At 36.1% G+C, this 18,116-nt stretch overlaps 1 protein-coding gene across 1 annotated transcript in view; it reads left to right on the top strand.

Annotated features, from left to right (window-relative positions):
* Znf451 (zinc finger protein 451) overlaps positions 1 to 18,116 on the top strand; it is a gene marked incomplete in the record, with an annotated part of 83,708 nt that overhangs the window by 25,312 nt on the left and 40,280 nt on the right. The window contains 2 exon segments of the mRNA XM_013505835.1: positions 5,365 to 5,490; positions 13,649 to 13,760. Coding sequence (XP_013361289.1) covers positions 5,365 to 5,490; positions 13,649 to 13,760 — 238 coding nt within the window.

The following is an 18,116-nucleotide window of genomic DNA, read 5'->3' as shown; positions in this document are numbered from 1 at the left end:
GAGAATTCACCACTATAAATTTCCCTCTTAGGACTGCTTTCATTGCGTCCCATAAGTTGTAGTATGTTGTATCTGCATTCTGGTTTAGTTGTAGATAATTAGATTTATTCTATAATTTCATCTGTGACCCTTTGGTTATTTTGGAAGGTGTATAATTTCCATGTGTTTATGGAGTTTTTGCAGTTTCTTTTGCCATTATTTCCAGTTTCATAGCAGTATGACCAGATAATATGCATGGGATAATTTCAGTTCCTTTGCATTTACTTAAACATGTTCTATGGGATAGTATATGATATATTTTAGAGAACATCCCATGGGCAGCTGAGAAGATTGTATATGCTTATGATGTTGGGTGGAGCACTGAAAATATCTACTAAGTCCATTTGTTCACGTTTGGTTTAGTTCCGGTATTTCTTTGCTGATTTTTTGTCTAGTTGATCTATCTCTTTATGGTGATGGTGTCTTAAGGTCCCCTGTTACAATTGTGTTATTGCTTATTTGACTTTTCATGTCTATTAATACATGTATGCTATAGTTGGGTGCTCCTGTATTTGGTATATATATATTTATGATTGTTTTCTCTTCCTCTTGAATTTTTCCCCTAACAAGTATGGGCTCCTTTGATCATTCTTGGTTTGAAGTTCATATGATCTGCAAACAGAATAGCTGTCCCTTTTTTTTGGGTTCCAGTTACCTGGAGGATTGTTTTCCATCCTTTGACTTTCAGTCTATGAATTGCTGTATATACAGAATATTGTAATACGGTATATTGTTGGATCTTGTTTCTTGATCCATTCTGCCAATGTCTTTCTTTTGATTTGTGAATTGAGGCCATTTACATCTATGGTTATAAACAATATATATTGGCTTATCTTTGTCATGATATTTTCCTTCTCTTGGTTCCCTGCTTTTCCCCTTTGTTTAAATGCTTGCCCTGGCTAGTGGTTTGTTTGTGATGTTCTTGGAATTGTGGTCATTTTTATCTTGTTATCTTTTAGTATGTGTCTGTTCTTAAGGATGTCCTCTAGATGTAGGTGGTTCTTTATAGCTATCCCAAGAACCTACGTTCCCAATTTGTAAAGGATTCAATGTTATTATTTGACCTAGCACCCAGTCTTTTTTTTACTGGGTTGTGGTGATGATTATGACCATATACAATCACAGTGTTATCATACAGGGGAGAAAAACTGATCAGAACATGTATGATATCCTGGCTAAAGTAGTACAGTTAGTAATAACAGTAGTGTCAAGTACTGCTTAACTACTGACAAACTGATAACCGTTAACCTGCTACCTCTGACTACAGGAGCAAACTCTAAAGTTATATAACAAAATCAGACACATACCCTGTACTTGTATGCAGTGGGATGATCTTACTGTTCTGTGGGGGGAAGGGAGGGTTAGGATGGGTGGAAGCAGGGTAAAGTGATGAGTGAGGCCAAATACGGTAGAGTCGAGACTGGTGAAAGGGTGACACACCTGAGTTTTGGGAAACTGAAGGACACAGGAAGGAAAGAATTAAATTGAATGTGGAGTCTTCAGAAAGGGAGGAGATAATGTTTACTCACCTGAAAGTTTAAATTCAAGAAGTAGTTGAGGAAAGAGAGAGAGGAAGAAAAGGAAAAAGAAAGATAAGAAACCTAAGAAGGGAAAAAGAGAAGAAAAGCAAAGAAGAAAAGAAAGAAAAAAGGGGACCAGAGAAAGAGAGGAAAGAGAAAAAAAAACAAAAACACGAAACACAAATAAAGTATTAAAATATCTCAGGTGTTCACAGTTCTGTGCTAGTGTCCATGTCAGATCCCAAAAATGTGCTGTGTACTCCAGCCATGTTGGCCATGGGAATTGTACTGGGTGTGGAGCTGCTCTTGGCCTCTGGATGTGGGACCTGGGACTGGTCTTCTGTCGATGGAGTCACCAGAGCCCAACTGCGGCCTCCTCACTGTGGCTTCAGACACTCCCACACTGCTGGTGTCTGATTACCCTGCTCACCAAAGGCGTGTGCACCTGGGCGCCCCAGGCCCGCCTGGCCTGTGTCTCAGGGTTCCGGGCAGTCCGCCCACCAAAGGCATGTGTCAGCGTTGCTCTTTAAAACAAAGGAATTTTTATTTTCATCAGTATATGCTTAAATTTCAAGGACATTATATTCTGGCTTAACCAGTCTCCCGAATCTGACAGTCGTTTCTACAACACAACCCAAAGTGCTTAAATTTGTCAAATTTTCTGTTACCTAACATTTTCAATGAAAATATAAAGAAGTAATTTGAGAACATGAAAATTTCAGTGACTAAAACAGAATCTCCCTTTTAACTTCCGGCTGTGCAAAGTCCTCCATAATTCTGTACAGCTCTGGTTAGAAGAAAACTTATGCAGTGATCTAACATACAGCAAACGAAGACCTCTTTCTCTTAATATTTTTCTTGTGCCAAAAAATACCTGAGTGAATTGACAGCTTATTCTCTGTCAGTATGGACTCTTTAGTACTAGTAGGCCTTTTTTCTTGATTTTGTAGGAACATTTAAGACACTTTTATTGGGGCTGGGGATTTAGCTCAGCAGCGCAGCGCCTGCCTGGCAAGCACAAGGTCGTGAGTTCGATTGCCGGTACTGGAAAAACAAACAAACAAAAAAGACACTTTTATTTACTCTGAAGTCAGTTCCTTTTCTCCCTGTATTTCTGACAGTACCATAGCTTTAGTTTTACAGCTGGATTGGTAAAAGGTAAGTTTCTTTTCCTTGAATCCTTGTTTTAAAAGTTGTTTCTGAATGTTTTTCCTTGAATAATTGACTAAACTGCTATGTAGAATAGGGATTTTTATGACCTATTGGTAAACTTCCTAACATATACAGATATTCTTTGTTTAATGACCTATCTGTTAACAACTGTTCAGACTTTCCACCAGCCACTTGGATTTATGACCCATCTTCTTTTTTGGGGGTATCTGTACTTCTTGTTTATAAAGCCTCAGTGTATTTTTTGTACACTACTCCTTGTTTATGCAGTATTGTAATTTTTGCTGACTATATTGTATAGGACAGTACTATAATTACATGTTCTGTTATACATTATTAAGAGTTCTGCAAATAAAAGCAAAACTCAAGTTCAAGTTTCCTTTGACCATTTCTTTGTTCTGAGTATTGTATATACTATAAACAGTTTCTCATTTAGTGACCAATTAATGATCTAGTCGCAAGAATGGAACCTGGTTGTTAAACAAAGAACATCTGTATTTTAATAATCCCTCTGCTTTTCCAAATGTGCTCCCAGGCCACAGAAAAATATAATTCAATGAGATCTAAAGACCAGTCCTAAGTGTGTCACTGGCAGTGGGAATACAGGGGACTTGGCTTTTTGGAAAGATAGTAGCCACTGATAACTCATGCCTGGCTTTTACATCAGCCGTGGGGGGCCCTGTTTAGGGATCAAACCGGGGCCTTGTGCATACTAGGAAAGTACTCTACCACTAAGCTACATCCACAGCCCTAACCACCAGCTTTGACCCTTCTATTCCTAGTTCTATAGTTTTTTTTTTTAAATAATGAATGGACATTGGATATTGTTAAGTGCCTTTTCTTTTTCAATTGGTATGATTTTTCTTAAGTCTGATAAGATGATGGATTATTTTATATTTTAATGATGAACCAACCTTCCATACTTCGCATAAATCTCACTTCATTATGGTGTGTGATTCTTTGTGTACTTCGTTGGGTTTGATTTGCTAATATTTGTTGGCAGTTTTTCCATCAGCTGTGTTATGAAACATAGTTTTTTAAGATAAATTTTATTGATACTCTTGATATACATAATGATCACATCCATTGTAGGGAATTTGTACCTGTAGATGATGCATCTTTATTTTTTTTTTCCCATTCTCTGCCCCTCCTTTCAATCCTTCTTCCACTTTGAAACATACTGTTTTGTAGTTTCCTTATAGTGTTTTTCTGGATTTGGATAATAATAATGGATTCTTCAGGAAATAATCCCGCTGCTCCTTTCTACTGCAAGAGATTTTAGAGACTTGGTATAATTTTTTCCTTAAATGTTCGATAGAATTTACCATTGAACTCATCTGGTCCCAGTGCTTTCTGTTTTGAGAGATTATTAATTATAGATTGAATTTCTTTAATAATTATAGGCTTATTCAGATTATCTGTTACTTTTTATGTGAGTTGTATCTTTCAAGGAATTGGTTCATTTCCTGTAGGGTATTATTTATGGACATAGAGTTGCTTATAGTATTCTTATCTTTTTGACATCCTTGTTAACTTTCCTTGGCTCTAAAATCTATTTTAACACAAGCTTAAATAGCATGTTTTCTCTTATGTGAGAAACCCAAAATGTAAATAAAGAACAAAACAAAAGTTCATTAGGAAATAAGGAGACAGATGTTTTGTAAATGGGAAGGGTACCAAGACATGGGGGGAGGTGTGAAAAAAGCAGTAAGATGTGTTATGTACATATTCCAGCTCCTCACAAGGAATATAATAATTATGTACTGTAACTGTACTAATAAAAAACAAAAATTAGATGGCAAAAACAAAACCGACATCATAAAAAATCTCCCTTATCTACAAGTAGTATAGGTAATCTACTTTCTTTTCATTTGTGTTAGCAAATATATTGTTGTCCATTTTTTGTTTTAATCTGTGTGTACTTAGGTTTAAAGAGGTTTCTTATAGACAGCATACAGCTGTCTTTATTCTAACAAGGTAGTCTTTTAATGGGTATATTTAGGTCATTAACATTTACAGTAATTGATTAGTTGAACTCATATTTACCATAGTTATTACTGCTTTTACTTGTCCTCTTTGTTTTTACTTTGTCTTTTCTACCTTTTGTAATTTTGCTTCACTTTCTCTCCTTTTTTAGCATATCCATTCTACTTGGATGACCTAGTAAATACCACATAAAACACAGAATGCACCAGACAGAGTCAGACATTGTAGTGCACACCTGTCATCCTAGCTTCTCAGGAGGCTCAGGCAGTAAGGTGACAAGTTTGGTCTGGCCTGGGCAACCTGTAGTGACTTAGGCCCTGTCTTAACATCAAAAATGTAAAAAGGGCGAAGAATATAGTTCAGAGTGAAGGCTCTGAGTTCAATTCTCAGTACCTTGGTTAATGAATAATGAGGGAATTAATGCTGAGATGTAGATCTATGGAAATGGTCTTGCCTAACATGCTTAAGGTCCTGGGTACAGTCTCAAATAATACACACGTGCGTGTGTGTGTGCACACACAGCAGGTTCTTAGAAATGTAGTAACAAAAGTAAATGGTTCTTTAGTGTAATAGCTGTTTGATAAATGTGTATTTTATTTACATAATCATTTTTGTATTGAAAAGAATGAAAATTGTTTTCTCGTTATAGGAGAATTTTAAACTTAAAGATTATATCGACCATCAGAAGGATAAAGTTGCTTTAACTCTAGCTCGTCTAGCCCACCATGTTGAAGTGGAGAAACAGCAAAAAGAAGAGAAGAATAGAGCATTCAGGGTATGTGGCTATTTTAATTGGTGTTTTATTAATTTATTGTTTTGTGTGTAAAAATCTAAAGACAAACCTTTAATGAAAAATTTATGATTAGATCCACGTTCAGCATGTATCCTACATACTCACTGATTTAGTAATAGTGTATCTCTAGTTTTAGTTTGTTGGATTCACATATGTATTGGAAAAGAAAAATATAACTATGTGTTCTTTGTTTTTGAGAATTGAAAATCCTGGGATTTCTCAAAGTGGTTGAGCATTCAGGGTTATTTTATCTGAGAGTAAAAAGATTCTTTCAAGCCTTTTATAGAATGAGTTCTATTGAAAAGTTATCTTTTTGGTTGCCACACAGAATCAAACCACTTTCTCAAGCTTTAGTCTATCTCTCCAAGTTAAGCAGTTGATAAAAGAAATGTGAAGCTGGCTGGAAGGAATCTGTGTGATAATGAAGCTTTGTTAAGAATCTTGCGTGTCATAATTTCCTTGACTTGCTTTCACCAAGTGAAATGAAAGTGCTCCACCAGTACTAACAAATGTCTGCATTCTGCTCATTATCAAGTGCATTGTGTAAAAAATTCATACTAGAAGTCTTAAAACAGGCTCCAGTTCAGATCACAGCTCTGCCAGCAAATGTTTGGATCTTAGAAGGTCACTTACTTTTTGTTCCACTGGTTATTATAGAGGAATTTGTGTATTTTTGTAGCCTCTTTTAATATCTCCTAAGTGATGCAGTATAAATTAATCTTTAGATTTAGAATGTTAGTTTGGGGACTTTATGGTGAATACTAATTAGACTGTGATATTCTATGTTTAAAATGTTTTTTCCAGAAAAACAGTATCATTACTGTCCTAGTAAGACACGATTCAGTTTTAAGGAAGTTTTATACCCAAAACTGTGTTACTATATATTTGTTGTTTTTGTGAGTCATTTACAAACTGTCTTATGTTTCTACAGATTTCCCACTTGAAGCTGGCTTCTTTTCCTAGGCCACCCACATAGTAAAGTTTTTGTGATAAGCCCAGGATTTTACATAGTAGTTAGTCACTGTGGCAACTAAGGTTTTTCTCAAGGAAAGTTTAAGCATCGACTCATGTAAAGGTTTATTGTATTAAGCATATCACCTTGTCATTGAGGAAATATTTTGAAAACTGGAAAGTTTAAAAAAATTTGTTGATACATTTTAGGTATATCTACTGATCGCATTCATCATAGAGAATTTTTACTTGTGCTTGATATAACTTGATTCTTTTTCTTTTCTCATTCCCATACTGTCCTTTCAACCCCTCTACCCTCCCCATTTACAAAAGCTTTGTTTCCATTTTTCTTCTTTGCTCATTTTGTTTATTTTTCCCTTCTTTCCTTTGCTCCCGCCTCCTCCCTTGTTCCTCCCTCCATTTTAATATTTTCTTCCTATTTCATAATATCTGTTTTACATGTTGGTCCTTCTCTAAACTTTTGGTTTCTCATACCACAGAAACAGTGTGGTATTTACACATGTGTGTCTGATTTGTTTCACTTAAGAGTTTGGTCTCTAGGTGCATCCATTTACCTAGAAATGTCTCAGGCTTATCCTTCTTTATGGCAGAGTAATACTCCGTTGTATAAAAAATCTTTATCCATTCATCAGTTGATGGGCATTTGAGTTGTTTCCAAGATTTAGCTATTACAGACTGTGCCGCCATAATGAGTACACGTATATCACTGGTATGATGCTTGTAGTTCTTTCAAGAAGATCCCAAGAAGAGGAATATCAAGTGGGACCTCTAGTCTTAGTTTTTTGAGGAATCGCCACACTGATTTCCACAGTGGTTGCAACAGTCTACACTCCCACCAACAGTGGAGAAATGTTCCCTTTTGCCCACAGCCTTGCCAACATTTGTTATTGGTCGATTTTTTTGTTGTTGTTTTATAATAACCATTATTTCTGAAGTGAGATGGAATCTCAGCATTGTTTTAATATGCATTTCTCAAATGAGCAATGATGTTGAACAATTTCATGTACTTATTTGCCATTTTTGTTTCTTCATCTGAGAGTTATTCATTTCAGATGCCCATTTTTGAATTAGGTTGTTAAGTTTGGAGGGTCTGATTTTTTTTCCTTATATATTCTAGATAGTGGTCCTTTGTCTGAGGAACAGCTAACAAACATTTTTTTCCCACATTGTGTATTGTCCCTTCACTCTGTTGGTAGTTTCTTTTGCTGTGCAAAAGGGGTTTTTTTGGTATCTTTTCTTTTTTATTTTAAAAATTTAAAAAACTAACAAAACAACAATGAAAACAAAATCAAAACAACACAAAAACAACAAAAGTGATACATGACCTCAAAACAAAATGATAGGAATTAACAATGGTTGCTACATTACATACTGTGATTCTTGGTGATAGTTCCTGTGCATTTGGGGTTTTGTTTATTAAGGCTTTGCCTACACCAGTGTCTGTAAGAGTTCTACCTATTCTGTCTCCTAGCAGATTCTGTTTTGATATTTAGATTTTTGATCCATTTAGGTTTTATTTTACTTCATGTTGAAAGATACAGGTATAATTTTAATCTTCTTCATTATATTGGGATTTGTATTTATTATATTGGGATTTTATTATATTGGATATTTATTATATTGGGATTGTATATTGGGGTTATTGTTTAATTGTAAAAACTTTTTAATTTCTTCTTTAATTTCAGCTGTTCAGGAGGCGTGTTATTTAGTTGTCATGTGTTTATGAAGTTCTTCTGGTTTCTTTTGCCGTGGATTTCCAATTTCATTACACTATGCTCTGACACTATGCATGGGCCGGTTTCAGTTCCTTTGCAGTTACTTAAGCATGTTCTGTGGGCTAGTAGGTGGTCTGTTTTGGAGAATGTCCCCATGTGCAGCTGAGAAGAATGTTTATCTGATGTTGTCGGGTGGAACACTTTGTAGACATCTAAGTCCATTTGTTCAAAAGTTTGGTTCGGTTCTAATATTGCTTTTTTTTTTTTTTTTTTTGGTCTAGTTGATCTATTTGTGACAGTGAGGTATTGAGGTCCCCCTATACAGTTGTATTAGTAAATGTATTTGGTTTTTCATGAACATTAGTATTTGTTCTGTATAATTGGATGTGCTATTTGTTGCATATATATTTATGATTGTTATCTCCTCCTCTTGAGTTGTTCCCTTCACAATGATCTAGTGACCTTCTCTGTTCTTTGTCTCTTTTGGCTTAAAATCTACTTTGTCTGCAAATAAAATAGCTAGCCCTACTTTTTTTTTTTTTTTTTTTTAGTTCCTGTCACATGGAGTAGTCTTGTCCTTCTTTTTGGCTATAAATTTCATTCTTAATACAATGTGTTTCTTGTGTGCAGCATATTTTTGGATCTTGCTTCTTGATCCGTTCTGCCAATCTGATTCTTTTGATTGGTGAATTGAAACCATTAACATTGATGGTTACAGTTAATGTGTTTTTGGTTTTTTTGTTTTTTGTTTTTCTCCAGTACCAGGAACCGAACTCACGACCTTGCGCTTGCCAGGCAGGCGATTACAGTTAATGTTATCCTTGGAATAGAGTTTCCTCTTGTTGTCTCCTTGTCTTTACTCTCTGTTTAATTTCTTGCCCAGTGGACTCATTCTGTTGGTGTCAGTGGAGTTGTAGTCCTTGTTGTCTCTTTCTAGAATGTCCTTCAGAACATTTTAGAGTGCTGGTGTGGTTCATGAATTTCCTCAGGTGTTCTTTGTCATGGAATTTTCGATCAATTTTGAAAGATAGTTTGGTGGGGTACATCAGTCTGGGATGGAGGTTGTTTTTTATTAGGGGTTGAAATACTTCACTCCAAGCTTTCCTTGACTTGAAGGTTTGTGTTGAGAAGTCAACTATGATTCGTTTCTTCAACAGCTTTTAATATTGTGTTCTTGTATCGAATTTCTGGAATCTTGACTGTCATATGCCTTGCTATAGATTTTTTTTGTCATCACTAGAGTTCTTTATATCTCACTTATCTGTACGTCAAATCTTTTTCCCTCCAAGAAACTTTCCTGCCATGATGTCTGTGAACAGGTTTTTTGTATCATTTGTGCTATCTCCTTCTTTTTCATTGACTCCAATCAAATTTATGTTATCCAGGCTGGGGATTTAGCTCAGTGGCACAGCGCCTGCCTGGCAAGCATGAGGTCTTGAGTTCGATTCCTGGTACTGGAAGAAAAAAAAATTTATGTTATCCTTCGTGGCATCATCTGGAAGCTGCCGGATTGATTTCTTGTGGTCCTTTCCTATTTTTAAGAAATCTATCTCTTCATGCTGGCTAACTGCAGGCCTTTTTTTTTTAATATCTGAGATCCTGTCCTCACATTAGCTTAATCTGTGTTAGAAATCTTGTCAAGAGCAAACACGAAGTGCTCATGGAGAGCATGATTTCTAGAATTGAATTGCCAGAGTTTGGATCCTGACATTATACATTGTCAGGGCAATTAGTTAGACTTCTCCGTACCCAAATCTTTCCTTCATAAATGGGAATTTTAAAGGGGCTGGGGGGGACGGGGAAGAAATAGTAGAAGAGGAAACGTTTAGAAGCAAGCTGAAGGAGAAAGGAGGGATCATGCTTACTTTGGGAAACATGCAGATGACCGGGAAGGAGCGAAGGAAGAAATAAAAGGAATAACAGAACAAGAACTACAAGAGAAAGTAGAAATCATGTTAACACTCATAAAAACAAAATCAAACAATGAAGAAAAGAACAAATAAAGAGTGAAAAGGAAAACAAAACTGTTCACTTCCAGGTATGTCTCGGCTGTCACTGGTAGCATGTGGAGACAAGAGTCCAGATCCGAGTGGATTTATCCCAGCAAGCCAGCCATAGCTTACTTGTGGTGTAGTGGATAATCCCGGAGAGCCTGCACCTTGATTTCCCCCAAAGTTCAGGCTGTACTCTGGCAGTGGAGCCCAGACCAGACACATTCTGGCTGCAGCAGTCAGCACACCTCCACTAGGTGAACCCAGCAGTTGTTCTGAGCTCAGTTGACCCCTCTGCAAGATTGCTCCCAGCCAGTCATTTTCTTCCGCAGCACGACCGAGCTCTCAGCCCTAATCCTCAGCTAGTGCAGCCTTTCAGGTCCTCTGTTCCCTTCCACTGCTATGTCTCTCCTTGGAGACCTCGTTATTCCCTGGTTGCCGTGTGTCTGCAGGTTTGAACTGCTCTTCTCACTCAGGGAGAAGGCACTTCAGGGCCTCCCTGGGTCCAGGGGACCCACTTCCGTCCTTCTGTTCCTCACGTTGCTGGAATGTAGCAGAAAGACTTCCTCTGCTGCTTGCCACTCTACCATCTTCCCAGAAGTCTCACTTTTAAATGTTTTGTTTAGTCAATTAAAAAATTAATTTGTCTAGATTTTGTTTTTTTTAAGGGAAGAAAATTACCCAAAACAGATGCTTTAGTCCCTTGCTTGCTATTCATCCATGATTTTTTCTTATTTGATTCCCTTCATTGATAACTTGATTTTATTATTATTATTATTATTATTATTTGTTTTTTGAGTCAGGGTCTCATTCTATAATGTGAGTTCAGGTTGGCCTTGAACTCACTGTGTAGCCCAGGCTGGCCTCGAACTCATGTTGATCCTTCTGCCTCAGCCTCCTGAGTGCTGGGATTACACACATGGACCATGACACCCAGCTAGCTTGATTTTTAAAACTAGATGACAAAACACACACATACATAAAACTAGTCAAATAAAAGGTACCGAGCAAGGAAACTAATGAAATGGAAATAGAAATAATTTTTATAATTCTAATTGGTGATAATTCTAGCTAAAAATATAGAACATGTCTTCTATTTTAGGCATTTAGGAAATTTGGTGTCCTTAAAGTAAGTTGTCATTCTTTTGCAATTGAGAGATTTAAAAAAAAAAAAAAAGACTCATTAAAATCCTTACTGGAAACTTCACTTTCAGATCAGGTGTTGTGCTGAGCAGGTCCCAGCTTTGACTATTCCTGTTCCAAAGTTAAAATGACCTCAAGGACAGGGGCCCTAGAGTGTGTGGAACAGCTTTGTGACAGGAGAAGGGTGGCACTTTCATACTGATTACAGCCAATAAAGGTTTTTGAGCAGTGACTGTGTTCACAGAGTTCAAATTCTATTTAAGAGATGCCTGAGAAGTTTCTCAAAAGATTGTCATTGGTTAGAAATTGTTTAAGTGGTCTGTTACCTGGTGTATAGTAATACTTAATAGTTGAAGAGCTGTTATTGTGATGAAGTTTTGAAAGGGGCTGGTCATTTGTGATGTTGAGAAAAATCTCAGTGCACACGAACACCTAGGACTAGGAAGTCCTGCACGAGGGGTCCTTTAATATTTTGTATTCAGACCAGTGTCTCTATACTTGCTTGGTCTATTGCAGAGAGTTCTATAGGAGCTGCATGATGCATGGTAACGATCTTTACATAATGCATGGTAACGTTCTTGAGAATTAGTATTCTTCAGCTGTACTTTGAGAACTATTCTATAGATTCAGATTAAATCTTGATCCATCTTTTCCCTCTACTTCCCCTTCATTATAGGAAATCTTGTTATATTGCTAACTAGACTCTACTTTATTCTGTTTGTCTTTCAAGTGCAGTGTTTTAGACTCTGATTTCTTTTTGAGTACTGTTGTCTTTCAGTATTTGCGAGATCATCCTGAATATCAAACTTTGTGACTGGTCAAGTCTCTTATATATAATAGTGTAGTGTTTAGTGTGAGCTATTCACATCTTCCCCTCTTCTTAAAATTCTCTCTAGATTATCGATAATACCAACTACAATGTAAGTGCTGTGTATTTGTTCCACTTGTACTGCTGAGGAAATAAAAGATAAAAGAATGCATTTTCAGTACAGATACAATTTTTTAACCCAGAGTTTTCAATCACTAGTTGGTCAAAAGCATGCGTGTGGAACATGAAGGGTTGACCATTGTAGAAATCTTCTCAAGAGCAAACTCAATGTGCTCATGGAGAGCATGATTTCTAGAATTGGATTGCCAGAGTTTGGAACCTGACATTGTTATAAATTGCCAGGCAATTTATTAGACCTCTGTGTACCCAAGTCTTTCCTCCATAAAATAGGAATAATAATAATAGTACCTATTTGATAGGCTTATTATGAGAATTAAAGCTAACATCCTTTTAGAACAGTGCCTCCACATGGCAGGTGGTCAGTAAATATTGTTAGAATACAGCATGGTTAGTGGGTATGAACATAAATTTGTGGATAGTATAACCAGAAACATTCGGAGACTCTACCATCTTCCACTAAAGCATGTAGGTTAGCATTTGGCCCTGGCCTGTGGCCTGTTCTGTAAATACAGTCGAGGTTTACCGGCATACTACCATACTTGTTTGCATACTGCCTGTGGCTGCTTTCATGCTACAACAGCAAGTTAAGAAGTTATAGTAGAAACCCAATAGCCTGCAAAACCCCAAATAGTTGCTTCCCCGGTCCTTTTTAGAGAAGGTTTGCCAACGCTTGATCTAGATCGCAAAAAATACTTCATCATAAGACAAAATTAATGCCAATGTGTCTGATAGTAATATTCATTGAACAAATATTTATTATGGTCCTCTTTCTATTCCCAGAGATATCTATAACAATACTTAATATATAGCCTTTTTACCCTCTTCAAATATAGTTGCATATAAATTAAAATTCTTCGTTAATATTTTGACTCAGTTAATGTAATTTGTTGATGTTCTTGATACCAAAGGTATGTTCCCACAGCACTGTGTTTGGGGAGGAAGGCAGTAACAGGGACTGAACCCAGGTCCTTCTTACTGAGCTGCAACCTTAACCCTGTCCAGTTTTTTATTTTGAGGCAGGGGCTTTCTAGTCTGGACTTGCCCCTCAAAGTACTGGTATTATAGACATCTACCAAACAGCTGAAAAATTGTTTTAGTGTTCCTAATCAAATGTACGTAACATAATTACTTAAACACTTGGAGACAGATGTACATTATAGGCAACTTTAAGCAAATAACATTGGTATCAGCATTGTAGAGCATGAAACTTTATTTTGATGTATATATAGCTTTGGTATAGATTTCTCTATGTAGAGTTTGTAGAATAAAGAGTAATCAGTAATTTCTGATCATTGGTATGTCAGATTATTTTCCCCAAGGAGACTGGTTAGTAATCATAAGTCAATTGAATTTTTTCTTAATATCTTTAGGAAAAAATCGATTTTCAGCATGCCCATGGGTTACAAGAATTGGAATTTATTCAAGGACATTCTGATACAGAAGCAGCAAGACTGTGTGTGGACCAGTGGCTAAAAATGCCAGGTAATCTTTAGAGATTGTACTAAGGTTACTGAGCTTCCTGAACGGCTTAAGGCACAAAGTGTGTCTGTTTTATTCCGTTTTTAATAAACATATAAGATGCTCAAATTCAGTCTTAATGAAACTAATATGACTTCATAATGGCCTACTTTGCCAGTCGATTTCCTTCTTTGGCCCAAGTATATTTTTGGTATATACAATGTAAGTTGTCCTTGAGCTCATCAGGTAATGCTCATTTATTCATTCATGTATTTAACATGTTCATGTCAGGGCTGTAGTTCATATGACTTGCTGCTGGGTGGCTCTCATTTGACTTGATTGTCTCATATGTTATATAGCTAACCTGCGTTATGCTCTTTTGTTAACATAAGACGCTAAAGCAGAAATACTCGGTATTTCACAGCTATATTATTATTAACAAGATCCTGCTGGTTTGAAGCACTGGTGCCACATGCGTGGCAGTCCCATCAGGCAGACAGCTTGAACCATTGGTGGTACAAATGGATCTAATCACTTTTACCAGTCTTCTTAAAATTAAGTCAGAGCCTCCCAGCCGTGAAACATGAATTATAGCTCTTTCCTGAATGTGTGAAGTTCAGTGGTAAATTTCTCTTTTATTACTGCTTTGTTGTTCCATGATGGTTCTTCTCATTTTTGTTTGGGATTTCATTTGTAAATAATACATAATTTTTGTACACATATGTATATACATATTATAACCTATTCATTTTTCACTTCTTTGTTTTTGAGACAGGGTCTCACGATGTAGTTTAGGCTGGCTGTGAACTCACTGTGTAATCTAGGCTGCCCTCAAATTTGTGGCGCTCCTGCCTCAACTTCCCTAGTGCTGGGATTATAGGCATGTGCCACTCTGCCTGGCTTGTTTTTCAATTTTTTTTTTTTTTTTTTCAATTTTAAGAGTATTTCTGTTCTGTAAAAAATTTTTTCCATTAGAGTGTCAGACACAGAAAATGGATGATTCATCAGATGAATCTGTAACTGTACTTCATCAGAGGAAAAGGCCAGATGAAGGTGCATTAGAGTTAGATGAATGTAATTTTGTGGCCAGTACATTCAATGAACATAGTGCAGATTTGGATATGAATGTAGAAGATCAAAAGGAAGAACACAGCTGATAATAGAAAGAAATATGACAAAACAGGAGCACACAGAACTGTGAAATGCAGAATTTCTAATAAGAAATATTAACTGCAGTAATCCTTTTGCGTTGTTTAAATTATTCATATATACACTCAAAATTATAGTTGTAGAAACAGATATGTAGCTTTAATGCAAAAAGAACAAAACATCAGCAATGCCTGGAATCTGTTATAATTAGTGAGATGAAAATTTTTATGGTTATGAGGGGCTGGGGATTTAGCTCAGTGGCACAGCACCTGCCTGGCAAGCACAAGGTCATGAGTTCAATTCCTGGTACCAGAAAAAAAACAGAAAAGAAAAAGGAAATTTTTATGGTTACATTATTATGAGGATGGTACTATTTACCAGATAACAGATTGTATCGGCCTTAAAATAGTATGTGTCCCAATGGATGTATAAAGAATGCCATGTAACACAATCATTTTGTGGCTATTTTGAATTGTTTACGTGTATAATTCAAAATTATATATATTTTTTCAAAATTATATTTTGAATTATTTACATTTCTCTGACAATACCATGTACAGAACTGAGGATCCTTTGAATAAATTTAGAAAAATCGTGGAGGAAATTATTAGAGTACATTAAGAATGCACTAAAACCTGCAAAAAATGTAGTGATAAAAGTCTGATTTTTATGGGAAGATAACTGCTTTTTCACTAATCCATCAAAGGAAAACAGCACAAATACAGGATAAAATTATATAAATTGTGTTTGCCTAATCTTCACACCTATGATTTACATGTTTATGTCAGAAAAACTGCAAACCCTGGGGCTGGGGATTTAGCTCAGCGGCAAAAAGCGCCTTCCTGGCAAGCGCAAGGTCGTGAGTTCGGTTCCCGGTACCGGAGAAAAACCAAAAAAAAAAAAAACAAAAAAGAAAAATGCAAACCCTCTAGTGCATAGGCATTCTTACGATTTTTTTAATGTCTTTTTTAGCTTAATATTTTGGTGTTGACCGAACCCAGGGCTTCCCGCTTGCTAAACCAAGCATTCTACCATGAGCTAAATCCCCAGCTCTTAAAATATCTTGAAGTTATCGAATGGCTTATTATTTAACACCACACACTCTGTGCAGATAATTATTTGAGTGTATCCCTTGTACAAGAACTTTTACGAAAAAACATACTTTTGTAGCACAGTATAGCCAAATTGAAAAATTTTACCAATATGAGCAAACACAAAACAAAAATCCAGTGAAATCATAAACTTTGAAAACCATCCTGCTGTAAATTTGTTAAATGAAGTGATAAAAGAACCATTTGTGAGCAGGGCATGCTGGCACACACCTGTAACCTCAGCACTTGTGAGGCTAAGGCAGGAGGATTGTTGCGAGTTCAAGACCAGCCTAGGCTATAAAGTAAGCTCAAAGCCAGCCTGAACTACATAGCAGACCTTGTCTCAAAAAGACAAAAAAAAAAAAAAAAAGAACCATTTGTATGTTAGTGACTTGTAAAACTCATACATGTACGTTGATTGAAGGAAAACCTAGAAACATAAAACCTGATCTTATCTTTGATTACAGTAATGCAAAGGAAGGCATTGGGTTAGCAGGCCAGATGTCATCATATTACAGTTCCTTAAGACTAAAATGGTATAAAAAATTGTAATATAGCTAATTTGGGGTGTAGCGTTTTTAAGTGACTATCGTACACACCAACAATGGGGTACGTATAAGATTTCCATGTTAAAATTTAGAGAATTAATTACTGATAAACGATGAACCTGTAAAGAAATGCTATGGGTACACATTACTCTGAAACACATTCCTTTATAGAACTTCACTTAGGATTGGCGAGAAATGCATGCATGCAGTTTGTAGAGAATGTATTGAAAATTGAATCTGAAAAAATAGGTGCTGCTGTGGCTGCAAAGAAAGCCAAGCATGTTAGGGTGTTTTGCCCTTCTCTGCACAAACCAGCCACATTTATGTGGAAATTTGTTTTAATTTTTTTTTTTACTTTTAAAGATAAAGAATGAAAACACATTAACAAACAGACATAAACAAAACAACACACAAACAATAGAAGCAATGCAGAATTTCAGACAAAGTGATAGGAAATTAACAATGGTTGTTGTATATATTGTTATCTTCAAGTTGGTGACTCAGTTAAATATAGGCATGCAGGATTGATCAGACAATTAAACATTAACTGTTCCTTTCAATAAAGCAATAGAAGTCAGTGGTACCACTCTCTCAGCTATCCTGTGTGTGTATATAGAAATACAAATATGCATATTTTTTCCCTTCTTTCTTTCTTTTCCCTCATCCCAGTTGTTACCTCCCTTTGAGCAGTTTCTTTCCCTTTCACAATATCTTTTGTACCTTTCAGATTTTATTTACTTTCAGGTTTCTACACTAGTATTCTACCAGTATTTGCACATGGGGGTCTAATTTATTTCACTTATGAATATGGACTCTAGTTGCATCCATTTACCTATGAAAGCCTCAAGTTTATCTTTCTTTATAACTGAGTAATATTCCATTATTTAAAAATACCACATCTTTTTTATCCATTCCTCAGTGGATGGGCATTTGGGTTGCTTCCACCATTTAGCTACAATAAGTTGAGCAGCTATAAACAGGGGTGCACATATATTGCTGTGGTATGTTTGTAGTTCTTCTGGAAAAATATCCAAAAGGAAGATAGCTGGGTTGAATGGGACCTCTAGTCCTAGTTTACTGAGGAATCTCCAGACTGATCTCCACAGCGGTTGTACCAGTCTGCACTCCCCCAATAGTGGAGAAGGATTCCTTTCTCTCCACTGTCTTGGCAGCATTTGTTATTGGTTGATTTCTTGATGATAGCCATTCTTTCAGGAGTGAGATGGAGTCTCAGTGTTGTTTTAATTTGCATTTCTTGAATGACTGGTGATGTTGAACATTTTTTCATGTATTTATTTGCCATTTGTATTTCTTCATGTGAGAAGTGTGTATTCATCTCAGATGCTAATTTTTGGATTGAGTCTTTAAATTTGGGGGAGCTGATTTTTTTAGTTCTTTATATGTTCTAGGTAGAAGTTGTTTGTCTGAGGGGCAGTCGGCTAAAATTTTTTCCCAATTTGTGGGTTTTATTTTTACTCTGGTGATTTCTCTAGATGTGCAAAAACTTGGAAAATGTTTTAAAAAGATTTACAAATTAAATAAATGTCTGTTTAGTTTATTTGTTGTTTTTTTTTTTTTTTTTTTTTTTTTTT

The sequence above is a fragment of the Chinchilla lanigera genome, unplaced genomic scaffold (assembly GCF_000276665.1).
Source record: "Chinchilla lanigera isolate Chin_1 unplaced genomic scaffold, ChiLan1.0 scaffold00101, whole genome shotgun sequence".
NCBI classification, from domain to species: Eukaryota; Metazoa; Chordata; class Mammalia; order Rodentia; family Chinchillidae; genus Chinchilla; species Chinchilla lanigera.
The sequence above is the reverse complement of the archived record's forward strand: the minus strand, read 5'-3'. Positions and strand labels throughout refer to the sequence as shown.